The following is a 15,958-nucleotide window of genomic DNA, read 5'->3' on the forward strand; positions in this document are numbered from 1 at the left end:
ACTGGGACCTTGTTTCCCCACTCCCCTCATGACCCTTTCCCCTCCCCCCACCCCTTCCCCCACAGACTTACCTGCTTGGGTTGGGGGAAGTGTGTGCCTATGTTGATCGCATAAGACTGAATTTACCTTGCATATAATAAATTTTGGGTATAAAAAGAGTTATCGCATAAGAGCAAATTCGCACATACAGAGCCTGCATAAAGCGAGGGAAACCTGTAGTCATGGGCTACTGCGCAGTCAGTATCTCAGACACGGCCACGGTTCAGTAGTCTATCTCATGCTCATCTGAGCAGAGTTGTCTTATAAAGCATTGTTTAGGTAGACTGGGCTTCTACTTTCTTGGATCTAGGTCACTACATGCAAGTCAGAGGAATGTAAGTGGATAGCGCACCTTGAAGAACCATGATTACTGTAACATAAGTAACCCTTTCATACAAGATTTGGCAGAATGCTGGCCTATTTCTTATTCTAAAGAACTGATTTTTGTAAAACAGCAAATTAATAAGAATATAAAGACTATAAATGTCATTCAGTGGGTAGTACTAGACACCATAAGAAAGATTACTTAATATATTTATAGTAAGAAATATTAGACTTTGATTTATTCGTCTCTAATCACAGATACAGCTTTACTTTTTTTACCTTAGTAAACATTATCCAAGATCTGAGGACTAAAATTCTTATTTCAAGGAGAGAATAATGACATCAAGGTGACAGTGCCATATGTTTTGCAAAGGAGAAGGAGAAGAAAAAAGATTTTTTTTGGTGATATTTAGGCTTCTCACTTTACTAAGGGGCATCAGGTAAAGGGAGATGTGCTTGATATCTGCAACTGTAGAGCTTGGTGCTGGCAATATTTTGATGTCCTTCATACTGTTAATAATAACATTTTATAATTGCAATAAATTACTTTTGATAATGTATTTTACAGTATATCTACTTCTGTGATTTATTATTAATAAGGCCATTACACAACAATAGCCACATCAAACATTGATCTCATTTGCTAAGTAGGGTCTGCATAAGTTTATACTGGGAATGGAGATCTTCAAGGAAAACTTAGGTGTTTCAGATCAGTCCTAGCTAAATTCCAGTTTGAATAATTACCACACATTTTGTATACCAAATATTTCATTCTGCATTTATTTTTTTCCTAGAAACTGTGCTCTAAGTAACTGTTACAATCTACTTCAGAGGAGGTTGCTTTTTATCTGTGGGTGTATAGATCCCAGAGAATATAAAGCCTGATCTATTGCCTATTGAAATTAATTGGTATTGGATCAAGCTTATAGTTTGTGAAGCCCTGTGGAATGACAGTTACTATATAACTGTATTTTATTAGTGCTCTTATTCAGAAAATATATTGTCTTATTGTTTAATTCAATGACAAATTAATGTATTTTTGCTAACAGCTTATGAAGTAAATTCTCCAAGTACGCAAAAATAAGCCTGGAAGGGACCTCAGGAGGTCATCTAGTCCAATACCCATGTTCAAGACAGAGTCATTCTTGTCTAGACCATTCCAGACAAGTGTTTGTGTAACCTGTTTTTAAAAACTTTGAAGCATGGAAGTACTCTAATTTTTTATATGTTATATTTTGTATTATTATTCTAAATGCTATCATAATTAGTCTGATTATAAGCACGTTAACCTTGTTGTGAAGTAAATCAGAAACAATTTAATATTTTTGTATTTAAAAGGTAAAGCAGAGAAGAATTCCTTTGAAAGAATGTTTTTATATCTGGTATATTTTAGAAGTGCTTCCAGAGAATTGAAACAAAATCATATAAATAAGTTTGAATGCATTAAAACTGCATTTATATTTTCAAGTGTGTATGTATCATGTTTACCATGGGTAATGGATGTGCTAAATCTTTTATCCTTTTAACTGTGTGTTATAAAAATTGGATAGGGTAAAAATTCCAGTGGTACCTGAGAGATGTTTGAGAACTGATATGGTGTATTTACACAAGCTTGTTTTAATTTATCAAAATGATAGTAAAGCTGACACTGAGTTAGCCCAGAAATGCTAGAAACACAGTTATGATAGCATAAAAGCTGTGCAGCATATTGCTATTATTTTAATACACTTTTATTCAGTTTCAGTTAACTAGTAAAAATAAAGGGCAATCAAACATACACTATTTTTTTTTTACATTTCAGTAGATATGCTGGAATCTCAGTTTACAATCAAAAGTACAAATTACAGGAAAGGTTATTCATACTGATAAGAAGATTTTTCTTTGGCTATTCTGTAGTTTTTTTCTTTAAGTTCAGTGGGGCTAGATTGTGCTACATTACATATTTCTCATCTCTGCACTTTATATTACTTCTTCAGCACATTAAAACTTATGCAGTGAAACTGAATAATGGCAAGTGTTTTTATACCCTTTTATAGCCATTTCTTTTTCATAACCTCCCCCTGTTTCCTGTTAGCTAAACTATAAGCACCTTTCTGTTAATTTATGAAAATTATTGTCGAGATAGCACATTATCACTGATCTGTATGGCACTTTCAGCATGTTAGAAGCAAAGGTCTCAGCAACATAAAACACATCAAAATTCATTAATGTGGTATTGATTATTTTTTGGATAATTAATTTTATTGCAGACCCTTGAAAGAGATAATGAGCTGCAAAGGGAGAAGGCAAAAGAAAATGAAGAAAAGTTCCTTAATCTTCAGAATGAGCATGAGGAAGCAGTAAGAACTTGGAAAAAAGATGTAGGTTTATTAAATTAAATGTTAGAATATTAAGAGGTTTTTTAAATAGTTATCAAATAATCCCTAAAAGCCAAGAAAATATTGCAAAAATAAAGTAGGTATAAAGTCAAATATCATTAATTTCCTGGCAATGCAAAATTTTCTAGAAATAAATATTTTTAAAATCTAGATTTAATATAAACTCCATTTGGCTTCTGGACTTTAGAAGGCGAGCAATGTGCGCTTTTGGGCCTTTATCACATGAGCCAAATGGAAGGTTTATTTGTTTGTTTTTAATATAGTATTTGGATAGTGTTCCAGAATTAATACGTTTGTCAACCATTGCTGGCATTTTCCTAGATTATATTCCTGGACTGTAAAAAATCATTAGTAAACTGCCAGAAATTAAACTATAAAACTCTAGTATAAGCTCATGTACATTAAAGTTACAAAAATGTAAGACATTTTGTCAAGTTTAATGGGCCCAAAACACTGACCTATCTTCAATATTTGTTTTTCATACTACTACTACAAAATATTTCAGTGATTTGTAAAATCAAATATCGTACTCAGCAGCTTTGAGGTAGAATTACAGTGACAAATGAACTACAATAATAAACCATTGTTCACAAGTAAGGAAAGGAAACATTTTGGTAAGAAAATTAACATTTTAAAGTTTTCAGAAAATAGTGGAAACCAGAAAAGCTGTCACATTTTTTAAAATTTTCATTTCTAATCTGCTTTCCTGAAAGGCAATGGAAATATGGCAGAGAAGGCTGTGAGGGGCTTGTACAGAGCTGTCTATATTTCTGCCTTCTCTCTTGACTTGACTCTTTGAATATAAGTGCTGGAAAGAGTACTCTAACCTGAAGCTCTAAAGCAGCTCCGGTGATGCTCAGTGGTTTAAGGAGGGAAGCTGACATCTCCCTAATTGTTCAAAATAACTCCAGTACAAAGCCCTTTACTCTCGCTTTACGTGTCAAATATGAATTAGCTCTGTTTGTTTCACTGAAATGTTTGTAATAATCTTCTACATAATTGCAAATGATATTTATTTATAACTTCATTCCCAGTTTGATCTATTTGGTAAATATTTATTCTTAACTTGTGTTTCTACTGTAGCCAATCCAATTTGACTTTATTTCATTTAATTCCTTGTAATATTCCAGTCTCATTGATAATGTTAAGATCATGTGCAGCTGGACTTCTGCTGTGTGCAGAGGTAGATTAACCTCTGATGCCCATTCAATATTATCCTCTTTATCTTTCTTAAGATAGGCCAAAGTATGTTCATTTGAGCTTAGGTTATAAAATGACAAAAATTATTCATCAAGTAATTATATAATAGAAAGTGTTAGCAGAATACAAATTGAATGGACTGCCAAATAATACATTATACAAGGCATATGATTTTGGTGGGATGGGGTTAGCTCCTAGAAGGGACAGGGATTGGGGGATGCAGTATCATGTAGATCTGTGGTTTCAGATGCAATATTCTGGTGAACCTGCTATGTAATTTACATCTGATTCACCATATATGATGAAGGACCATGCTTTCACCTACAGCTTCCTTTCTTTAAGGGTGACATTAGCTAGAAATTCCTTCAAGTGTCCACTGAAGATAGGTCCTCTCCTTTTTTTGTCCGTTCTATCTGCTATTAGCCAAGATTATCTTTTTAGGCTGGAGGACAATGTATGTACGACAAGGAAAAAATATGTGTCCCTTCATTCACCCAACTGTAATAGATGGTTTCTTTGTCTCCTGTGTCTGTACGGCTAGAATTTTTCTACTACTGTTAAGTGGTGACTTTTAATAGATTGTTCCCATAATAGATTGTTTACAGCTGTAAAAAATATATCAGTTAAACTGAGAATGAAATCCAGGAGCACAGAGGAAGTTACTCTCAAGTCAGGCAAAAATTGCAGGGAGGGGGTACACATTCAAACCAAAGCTGGATAGAAACCAACTATAGAGTTGTTATACATTTTCAAGCACTAATTTTGGAGCTGGTTGGGTGTCTTTATAGCTAGCTAGATATTTTTATGGCGTGATAATTACTTTGCATATGTGGCTGGTCTACATTTATTATGCAATTAATCAGTTAATTGCATAATATATGTAATGTGGCAAAGGCCTTAGATACTAGCTAGTTCAGAAAAGCATGAGCTTTCATAGGCAACAAACTACTTCAGATGCAATCTCAAATGAAATGTATTGGTGGGCTAAAATTGCTTCTGTGGGGAGGGGGCAGGGGGGAGTACACATCAGTTCTTTGCAGTACACTGCAAACTAATTCCTAGAGTAGATCCAGTTGGTGAAATGCTATGAATCCTGGGATATACTTCCAGAACTCTTTGTGCCAAATGTGTAGCTGCAGAGTCAGTTCATGCCTACAGTTTAATGCATATTGTTTCCTGAAGTGTGGACTTTTGGAGGCAGAATTTCCTGGTCAGGACCCACACACATGTGAGCTAGAATGCAGTGTAGATATACCCACGGTATACTTTCCTTTGATGGGAGCCATTATTTTATTCTCTTTCATATTTTATAAATTGAGAGATTAATTTTCAAATGTAATCTTTTCAGCAAGTGGCTTAGTATCAGGCATGAATGCTCAAACAAAAAGTCATTAGAGACATACAAATATTATTTTCTGGTTGTCAACCAGAAATTAAAAAAAAAAAAAAAAGAGTCAGATAAATACAATCTGCAATGAGTTGGACCAGAAGGGTCCCACTCATTTTCATGCAATGAGCTCCATTTCTCAGTCTTCTCGTTTCCCTTTTCCTTCTTCTGTGTTGTCATGTTTCTCTGAAGATATAGTTCATATTTAAGACAGTTTATGCCAGTAATTGATGAGTTTTATTTTTGCCTTTTTGTTTCTCCTCTTTGATTCTGTAGTTTGAAGATTCATGCTATAAAAATATTATTTTTCAAGTTTCCAGATGCAACAAATGGTGTGATCACTTCTTCTGTTCAATACTTGCAGGAGGAAAACATGACAAGGGAGGTAAATACTATAAAAAATGAGTTGCTGTCACTTAAAGGAGCTTTCACACATCTCCAAGACTGCCATTCTCCTCAGACAGATCAACATGCTGGGCAAGAGGAAAACCTGCAGGTAAAAATGAAGTGTGTATGAATAGTTACAAATTTACATATTTCATCTGTCTGTCTGTCTAGTCTTTGGCATTTATTCTAAACCTTGTTATGACCTTCATGAAACTTCCATTTTGTAAAGCCAAGATCTTCAACATAGTGATCCAGTAAAATTCTAAAATCTACCTACAGTAGGTTTCTCCTTTCTGAGGCTAGAAAATCTTGAGATTTGGTTATTCATTCCCTCACTAAGTTTAGATAAGATTATAAACTTGGCACTTGGTTGTGTTAGATAGAATTTGTTGAAGACAGAATTTACTTCTGTGAAACATTCATCTGTACATAGGCTTGGTGGAATTGTAGAAGCAGATCCTTTACAGAGAAACTGATTTCAGTCTCTATAATGTAGGATGACCGAAAAATTTGGTATCTGCATTAAAACAAGGGAAGCCCAATATAAACAATCTTTTATCCAATGTCTTAAACAAATCATCTAAGGCTTAAAATTCTGAATGTGTTAATAAATGACTGCAGAAAATAGAAGAATAACAACAAGAGTAGAACAGACACTGGACCAGATTCTATCTTCTACTCTATCTTTCCACTATTTCAGGTGAGTAAAAATGGGGTGAAAAACTCCTATTTGCTTATGATAAGTGTGCTCAACCTCCAGACTGGGTCAGATCCAGCCCACGAATCTCTGGGTCTCCCCACAGGTGTGAAAATTTGGTAGTTGGGGGGTAAAGTAATTGGAATGTTAACTGTAGCTCCCCTGATGCCAAATTCCAGACCCGTGGGGAGCCCTGTATGCTGGATGATGTGGCCCTGTGCACTAGATTGCACCAGCATGCAGTGGGGCCAGCACATGGGGTCAGGCTGGCACATGGCCAACTCTGTCACCTGGGTCAAGCCAGCACACAGCTGGATCCAGCAAGCAGAGCTGAGCTGGTGAGTGGCCATATCTGATGTGTGAAATCAGGATGGTATCAGGCCAGCGTGTGTGGCTGGGCCATCATGCTAGATCACACATGTGGACCAACCCTACACACCTACCCCACATGCTAGATCTGGCCTGTGAACTGGTCCTACACCAGTCGTCTGGCCTGCAGGGCCAAAAGGTTGAGCATCACTGGCTTAGGAGAATCCATAAATGGCATAAGTTCAGCTTTATGGCACTTGCTTCTTGACCTTCTGCCATAGAAGAAAAGAGGTAGGTGATCCTTAAAGGCTGTTCTAACTAAATGCGGCTTAAACTAAGCTCAGCCCTCCTCCAGTCAGATGACTCCACCACTTAGCCCTAGCACCACTTGCAGGCACCCTGGGTCAGCTGACTCCACGCTCAGTCCTCGCCTGCACCTGCAGGATGCTGTGCAGGCTGCTTCAGCTCTTAAAGTGGCAGGTGCCCTAAGCATCCTGCCACACCTAACTGATTTAAACTTGAGAGAGGCAATGTTATTCAGTGTATTACATGGGGATACTGTTGCATGAGTTCCATTAATGTTTATAAGAGTCCTGTGGCTCCAAAAATTATTGTTTATTTGAGTGAAATAAAGATGTTTCAATTGTACAGTTAGGGCATATTATTAATCATCCACTAAAACCTGTATTATGATGATCTATATTAATATGTCCCTATGCTTTATGTAAGAGCTCTTTGAAAGTATAGATGTTTAAAGTATGTATTTATAAATGCCAAAATTCTTGGAATTTTTTCTAAATAGATATAGCAGTGGGATGGGGGTAATTTTTGCCAAGTGTGTTACAAATTAGTTCTGCATAGTCATCAAGTGCCACTCCAATCCCCACCCTCTGTCTGATTTGCTGCTCTGGTTTATGTTTCCTTCCCTGTGCTTCCTGCCCAATTTGCTACTTTACTTTCTGCTTCCTGCCTTATCTGCCACTGTGCTGCCTGACCCCTTACCAATCTGCTACATGCCATACCAAGAACCTGCCTGCACCAGCTTGTGGCATCAATGCCACATGTTGGCCTTGTCTTACAGTATCTGATGGCCTACTGCCATAAAAGTTTAAGCTGTAAGATAATCAGATAGCAAAAATTAAGGAAGGTTAGTCAAATCTTCAGTGGTTAAATGCCAAGAAAGTCACAGGAGCTAGTCACAAACGTTGGTGATTCAATAAGTGGCTTTCTTATCTGTGTTAGTGGCCTATGTGATATGAGAAATCATTTTTGTAAGAGATGCCTTAAAATTACTTTAAAAGATGTAATCTTGAAGGTCTTGACTCAGGCCCCACTCCTCTAAAGACATCTGCACATGCTTAACTTTACACCCTGTATATAGTCCAGTTGAACTCTGAATTTCTCAGAGGACATAAAGCTAAGCATATGCATAAACTATTGCACGACTGAGTAATTACATGTTATTTATCTTAACTTCCTCCCTATTTTAATGGTATGTTTCTCCTCTGGTTTACTCTGTTTTGTGTGTAGCTACGCATGTTAAATAACTGCCACATATCACATTATGAATGACTACACATCGTTGTGATCCCTGCATATACGTATTGGCTGTATCTACATGTGCAGTTAATGTGAAGTAATCAACTCTGGAGCAGTCGGAGCCAGAGTAAACTACTCCCAGGCACAGTGACTACACATGCACCCGGGACAGCAGCAATTTGAGCCAGGGCAGAGCAGTTTATGCCAGGGCTAGGCTGGCAGAGAGTATGGGGGGTCAGTGGCATCAGGCAGTGGAGGGGCTGGCTGGGGCATGAGGGTGCCAAAAGTGGCTAGTCTGGCACCCTGCTACCAGGACTAACTAGGTTCAATTTACACCTCTGGTCAGTGTCTACACTTGTGTTTAACTGCAGTTAATTACTCCACTGTAAAGTAGTACTGTCCCTGACAGTACTATCTGACAATGGCATAAATTAATTTGCTGTGGCATGATAGTGTAGCAGGTATAGACAGTGATACTTTACTCCACTACTAATTTAACTTTTAAGAGGGCAGTATTTGATTTGGATTCGGCCCAATTAGGGGGACAGTGATTTGATTAGCTGATTCGGATCACTGTCCCAATTCAATTCAGCCGAATCTGAAGATTCGATCCTGAGTCGGAGAATCAGCGATTTGGCTACAGACACAGCTTTCTATGTTTTTTCTTTGTACCTTGACGTACTAGGCATGGCTTGTGAACAGAAATGGTGGGGCAGATGGAGTGGATAGAGTACTTCCAATCCACTTCTGGGTCTGTCACCGAGCATGCGGGGGACCCTCCCTGCACCTCCCTGGCTCAGCGATCAGCCACAGGGGGACCCCAGGTGCCCCCCCCAGACCCGGGAGGCACCAGTCGCCGAGCTTGGGGGGGTGGGGGGGCCTACATGCTCTGCAACGGACCCAGAAGGGGACCAGAACTACTTCTGGTCCCCTTCTGGGTCCACCACCAAGCACATGGGGGACCTCCCTTGTGCTCCCATGGCATGTTCCATCTGCCCCACCATTGCAGCATTCATGAACCACGCCTGGTATTTCACGGAACACAGAAAAAACATAAAGCTGTGTCTATGGCTGAATCACCGAATGTCTCTGAACCTCTCCAAATCGATTCGGAGGCTTCCAATTTGATTCGGAGAGATTAATGGGTCTCCTGATTCACTTCTGATTCAGAGATTCAGCCGCCAAATGGGGCCAAATCTCCTCTGAATCAAATCAGTGATCGAAGCTTTGCACAGCCCTACTAATTAGTCTATTTTCAGTTAAGCACATGTGTAGATGTACCTACTGTGTGTATATTAGCTGCAGATTGTTGTCAATTTTTGATCACTTAAGTTTACATATTTGGAGTCTTATCTTTAGAAGAACTGAGTATTAATTTGAAATTAATGGGAGAGGTAGCCCCACTGAGTACCTTTAAAAAATAGGTCTGAGATTAGGTCCTTCAAGACTGGAGGCCACACTTGAAAATTTGTGCTTCTGTATCTTATGAAGTACTTCAATTAATTAAGTAAGCAAAACACAGTAAAAACAGGACTGAGGTATGTAAATTACTTCTTGTATAATATTCTCTCTCTAAGAGGCTTTATCTTACTGATTCACATACTCTGGCCCTGGACAGACGTACCATTTGAAGCACTCCATATGCCTTTGAAGCACTTAAAAGAGGCGTGAACAGATGTATACCTCCAATGGAGTGCTACAAAAATGGCCAAGTGCTCCAAAAATAACCCTGGAGGAAACCAGCAATTAGTTGAAAGCATTTCATTCTGAAGCACTTCCAGTTACATCTGTGCTCTACAGAGAATAACAGGTTTCTCAGTTGTCTTGCATCCCACAAGGCTCTGTGTCCCACAGGAGGAGGAAGGGAGAGCAGGGCAGACAGACAATGAGCACTCTCCTTTGTATTCAACCTTTCCCAGGGTTAGAAAGCAGGGATTTCTTCATGCCTCTCCGCCTCTGATTTCCTGTTTCCAGCTAGGGGACACAGGGTCTCTTGGACTGGTAGGGAGGGGAGAGGTGGGATGAGCTTCCAGTCTCCTGGTTCTGGTAGCAGGGCACATAGCCATCTTCAGCAATCTTGCATATCTCTCCATCTCCAAAACTGGGAGACTGCACAGGAGAGCCCTCACGTTGGGGAAAGTAGAATCATAGGACTGAGCAACCCCTTTTTGCATCCCCTGTTCATAGCCTGAAGCAGTCTAAATTTCAAGTTCTCTTAACTGGAGTGGAATTTGAAATGCTTCAAATGTATAAATGCCCAAGTCCTTTCCCTCCAAGCCTATGCCAACTTGCTATAGTAATATTCCTTGTACAAACTCATTTCACAGACCCAGCCCAATGGACTGAAGCAGTAGGAGGGAGTAATATGAATGTGTTACTGCCTTGCACAGTTGATATGCAAACCATAGGAGATTTGGGGCACATCCAGATGAGTGCAGATATTTGTTTCTCCAGGGACAAGTAGCAGTGGCACAGTGCTACTTGTCCCTGAGGAATGCCCATGCCACATGTGCTTTGGCACGTGGCAGGTTACCCTGGGTGGGGTAGAGGAGGCTGAGGCCAGCAACTGTGCTGGCCTCAGGTCCTGGGGGCCTCAGGGAGCTACACCGCCAGCAGGAAGCCTGGCCAGCAGCCAGAGTGTGGCTCTGGCTGGCTGGGCTCCAGTTTTGGGTGGCATATGCTGCAGTCATGTGTGCTACCCCTTTTGGCATGGGTGTTTTTGACCCCAGGGTCTCCCGGGGTTAACCCTTCCTCCCCCCACTGCAAAGTAGCAGTGTGGGGAATGCCTTCATGTGTAGTATGTGGCATTGCAGATGGGTCTGAGGTGCCACATACTGCACATCTGCAGTTGTCTGGATGTGCCCTTGGTGTTTTTATTTAAAGCCTCAGTTGCTGAAAAATCAGCTGTCATAAAAAAGTAAATTTCTAGCCTTTCTGGTTCCAGAGAAAAGCTTGAAAATATAAAGTATATCCTAAACTCTCAGGGCCAGAGAGCAAATACAAAGAACATAAATGTACATTTAAAAAAAGTTTATGCTTTTAAGTCATTCTCGTGTATTTTGAATGCTTGAGGTTGGTAATACAGAGAAAGGGAAGAACAGAAGCAATAAACTGGGAGCAGAGAGGGTGGGACATCAGACAATATGATGAAAAATGAGAAGAGACTTCAGAGAAGGAGAAACAAGCAACAGATCCCAAGAGAAAAAAAAATCAACAGAGTTGGGTTGAATGGACATAGGGTGATGTTGCTCTAGCCTGTAGGAAAAAAATTTAAACAGAAATGCCTGTCAATATTTCAGGGACGAAAAGAGACAAAAAATGTTTTTGTGAAGGGAAAAATACTAGATGTCTATGTATGTAGGGGTATATCTTTGAGTGTATATGCATAATATCATTTATTTCTTGTCTTCATTCTGCACTTGTTATTCTCTTCTTTCTCAGCTGTCGCTAATTATTGAGCAGGTCATAAAGACTGCCTGATGAAGCCTAACTTCCTATGAATGACCAAATCAGTAAATCTGATTCACATCCTTTTTCCTTTAAAAATCTGTTAGATTTTATTTCAGATGAAGTTGCCCTTTTGGAATACCTAATAATTTAATGACGTTTTCTGCTGCATCTGGCTTGTAAATCTGCTTTTTTCTCACTTACACCACTGTAATTTTATAATTCCAAGGAATGATTACTGTTCTACGTCAGAACAGCAAAAAATGATTCAAGACTTCTATCTTAAATGTATGTTAAACTACAATAGGAAACCCATATACATTATCTCCCACTAATATGTTAATATTGTTTCTTTTTATGACAGAATGGTGAAGCACACTCTGAGGTCATCAGAATACAGACTAGTCAGAGAGAAGATGAATATTATGCAAGCTACATTAAAAATGATAGCATTTCTGAACAAGAAGAAAATGGAGTAAAAAATATTGTAGGCCATTCTTCTGACATTGATAAAGTACAGGCAAAACAAAGTAATGATAGCACTGAAGAGGCAAATAAAATAATTGCTGAAGGTATAAATACTTATAAAGACAGTGTATGACAAGAGCATGATTCAGTGCCCTAAATCAATGTTCTTGTCCAGATCATATTGAAATGCTTGGTGTCTGTAGGTGTCAGTTTGTGTAAAATTTAGTAGAAGCCCAATCTCTCACACAGCTGCTTGGCACACCAGTGGTATTTGCATCTTGCATCCTTTAAGCTGGCATAGCATGTTTTTCTCATACCAGCATGAGGCACATGGTTGTATTTTGAGAAACTCCGATTGTCCCCGGCTCTTGTAAAGGAGCATTGTCAGGCAAAGACTCCCCTTCTCTCTGTACGCTCATGCACAAGCCAGGAATACTGCAGCTCTGTATGCAGTCACAGCATCCCCACTTTATAGGTTCCTGTAACAATATTTTCTTATTTTGAACCTGGCATGAAAATATCAGCCTTCAAAATGACTGCGTTAGAAAGTCAAATTATTAAGATCTTCATAGGTACTTGCTGAATCATCTTTCTTGTTGTCTAATAGAAATAACATTGGAAGATACTTCTAATTAATACTTTCTCTGATTACTATCATGCCTTAGCTTTTCTGTGTTGTTCAGTCATGACAAATTAATGCCATATTTGTTTGATATGACCACCATCCCTAGATTAAGCAGATGAATTTTATTTAATGTAGGCAGTTTTAGGTTAAAAGGATGAATAGACACACAATTGTGCTAGTAAACCAATCATGTTATTTTATATGCAGAGTGAAAACATAAAATTAAATATATGAATATATGTTATAAATTAATTTAATGAAAGCTTTTTTTCAATTATGCTGACAAATATTCAGTTGGACAGGACTTAGAGTGAACCTGTACAGTTAACACAAACATAGGACAGTGAGGAACCTCCTAGGTCCTCAAGGCAGTGCCCTGCTTTTGCAGGTGTGTCATCATGTTAACCCTTTCGTAAACTTAGAGGTATTTGTCTTAAAAGTAGATAGAGTCTTTTGTGCCCCTAGTACTCCAACTGGGAAAACTGTTCCAGAGCTTCTCTTCTAGATGGTAAGCTTCTTCTAGTTTCCTGCCTAAATTTATTTATAACTATCTATTTGTTTTGAAACTGGAAAACAATGTTAGCATACAGTTCTCAGTTTAAAAAGCATAACATTTGGTAAATTTTCCTAATACAATATTGACCCCTCAGAACTTTCTGATAGTTAGAGAAAATTACAACTCTATTTCACATGAGAAAAATAAAAACTAAAATGCAACTATGTCCTATGTATGCAACTATGTATGGATTGCATTTTGCCTATTACTTTAAAAATAATGCATTATTTAGCCATTAGCTTTTTGTCTAATTATAGCACACTCTCATATTTTTAGATTTACAAGTTCTTGAAAACTGTTGTATGATTGAAGATAAGCCTATTAGCCCTTGTGAAAAAAAACAAAGAGAGGTTTCTTCTCCAAGCAAAACCTTTTGCACAGATGTTAATTTAAGTAATCAAGGATACACCTGGGAAATATGTGTTGCTGGGTGCAAAGAGGTTGCGAAAGAAAAAATGTACTTGGAGAAAAGCATTGTAAATGCAAAAGTAAAAGCCCAGGACAGCCCCTGCTCACCGACAAAGCTCCCAGTTGAAATAAGAAAAATGCTCCTAGACAATAGTGAAGCATCAGGTGTCTTCAATGAGGATGCTGGTCAGCAGACAGGCTCCAGCAAGCATACAGCTGGCAGTACTACAAATGAATTAGTTTGTAACACAAATGATAAGGCAGATATCACACCCACACAGTATGAAAAAGATGTCTTTATAAAGGATATACCTAACAAAGAGTGCAGCTTTGCTCTAGGCACTGAAAAAGAGTCTGCAACTGAGCGTACCACAAGCACTTCACGAGCTAAAACAGAATTTAATTTTGCCATCCTGTCTCAAGCTACAGAAAATAATCAGACAACACTTCCGAAATGTAGTTTACAGGACAATGGCAAGTATTTAGATGACAAACAATGCAAAACAGAACAGATACAACTGTTAAATCGATGCACCAGTGGCATTTCCTCAGACACACCTTCATTTAAACAGACTCGTAAAAATGTTCAAGAGAGATGTAATGATGAAAATGCAAGCAAAACTAATGAAAATTGTATGTTAAGCAGTACTTGTGATACAATAATTGATGCTCCAGTTCAACCTACCTTTTTTTGTGATAATGCAAGTGCAGATTCTGGCAACACAAACGAAAAGAATACTAATAATATATCTATGATAGAGAATGTAAATGTAGGTACTGAAAAACCAGATACATTGACAAAACTGAATGATACACAAAGTGACCAACCTGAGCAAGACACTACTGAACAAACAGGAAATGCTATAAATAAACATGTTTGTACAGATGTGATTTTGCCTTTAAACACTGAAAAAAATTGGTCAGCCCAGAGTGATGATTTTGAAATTGTACATAAACAAAATTTCACAAACAAAATTACCACAGTTAAACACATTTCCTGTGAAAAAGATCAATTAAATGGTACCCAGATTTCAAACATTAAAGGAAGACAATCTTCTATGATTAATGATAATAATGCTGTGAAGAATACATTGTTAAAAGAGGAAAAAGAGTCACTAAATAATACAGTTGCAGGAGCAAAATTTGCTGAAGGTCACCTGGAAGAATCATGTTCTTTACCCATAAGGACATCTGGAGATTTAGAAAACAGAAGTGGAAGGTCATCCTTTGATCTTTCAACTTCAGATAAAAAAACTGAGAAAACTCCAGTAGACTTAAAGTTTTTAGATCTCGGTCCTTGGTCAAAAGTAAATCATGTTGAAAGTCAAACAATGGGGGCTTCAACTTCCAAAGCGCCTTTTCTTTTGAAAGAGAAACTATTACGTCTATCAGAAAACAAAGAGATACTTTCTTCAAAACGGTGTCATACTCTGAGTGTAAATGCTGTAATGAAAGAAACAGGACTAGGTAAGAGCAATAATCATTTCCATTGTGTTTCTTTGATAACTTAAACTGTAAAGAAAAAATGTGGAAAAAATTCTTAAATATGGAATTTTCTGTTTAATTAATATTAAATAATATTAGAGACAAAAACTTAAGCCTTTTGATATTTAATTTTGTTTACTAGCATGAGATTCTCTTATGTGGACAGATGTAAACAATTTCTATATGTTTATCCATTTATTTGAACAAATAAGTTCATCTCTTCCATTCCCTTGTCGAACAGGAATAATGCTATGACAACTAATTTAATTTTTATAGATGTGTTCATAGTAAACATCAGCCTTATTGCTTAGAGGTGAAGGCATTAGAGTGAAGACCTAACATGGATACCTGCATTGGCAATGCATGGGGAGAGGGCATGGGTGGGCACATGCCAACCCAGACTTCTGTGCTGATGGTGGGGTGCAGGGCTGCAGCCCAGCCAGAAAAAAAGGCCCAGCAGCGGCGTGGCCGGCAGCAGCAGTGCAATTTCTGCGCTGGCCACAGGGTGCGGGGCTGCACCTGGTCAGAGTCAGCACCTGGCAGCAGCAGGGGTGGCAGTGGTGAAGAGTTGTAACCCACTGCCTGCACTGTCAACACTTATGCATCATCAATGAATACCTGTATCCTTGCTAAGTGATCCTGATGCTGGGTAGAGTCATAAATCAACTGTCATTGTTTTTTTTTCCACAAGAGTTGAGGGTCTCACACT

The 15,958-nt window shown here is 38.3% G+C and overlaps 1 protein-coding gene across 1 annotated transcript in view; it reads left to right on the top strand.

Annotated features, from left to right (window-relative positions):
- Nucleotides 1–2,612: 2,612 nt before the first annotated feature.
- Nucleotides 2,613–15,958, top strand: part of LOC102381332 (coiled-coil domain-containing protein 73-like) — a gene marked incomplete at its 5' end in the record, with an annotated part of 26,536 nt that continues 13,190 nt past the window's right edge. Inside the window, 5 exons of the mRNA XM_006031678.3 lie at nucleotides 2,613–2,723; nucleotides 5,693–5,824; nucleotides 12,072–12,302; nucleotides 13,266–13,308; nucleotides 13,633–15,231. Coding sequence (XP_006031740.1) covers nucleotides 2,613–2,723; nucleotides 5,693–5,824; nucleotides 12,072–12,302; nucleotides 13,266–13,308; nucleotides 13,633–15,231 — 2,116 coding nt within the window. The remainder of the gene's footprint in view (nucleotides 2,724–5,692; nucleotides 5,825–12,071; nucleotides 12,303–13,265; nucleotides 13,309–13,632; nucleotides 15,232–15,958) is intronic.

Source organism: Alligator sinensis, unplaced genomic scaffold (assembly GCF_000455745.1).
Source record: "Alligator sinensis unplaced genomic scaffold, ASM45574v1 scaffold439_1, whole genome shotgun sequence".
NCBI classification, from domain to species: domain Eukaryota; kingdom Metazoa; phylum Chordata; order Crocodylia; family Alligatoridae; genus Alligator; species Alligator sinensis.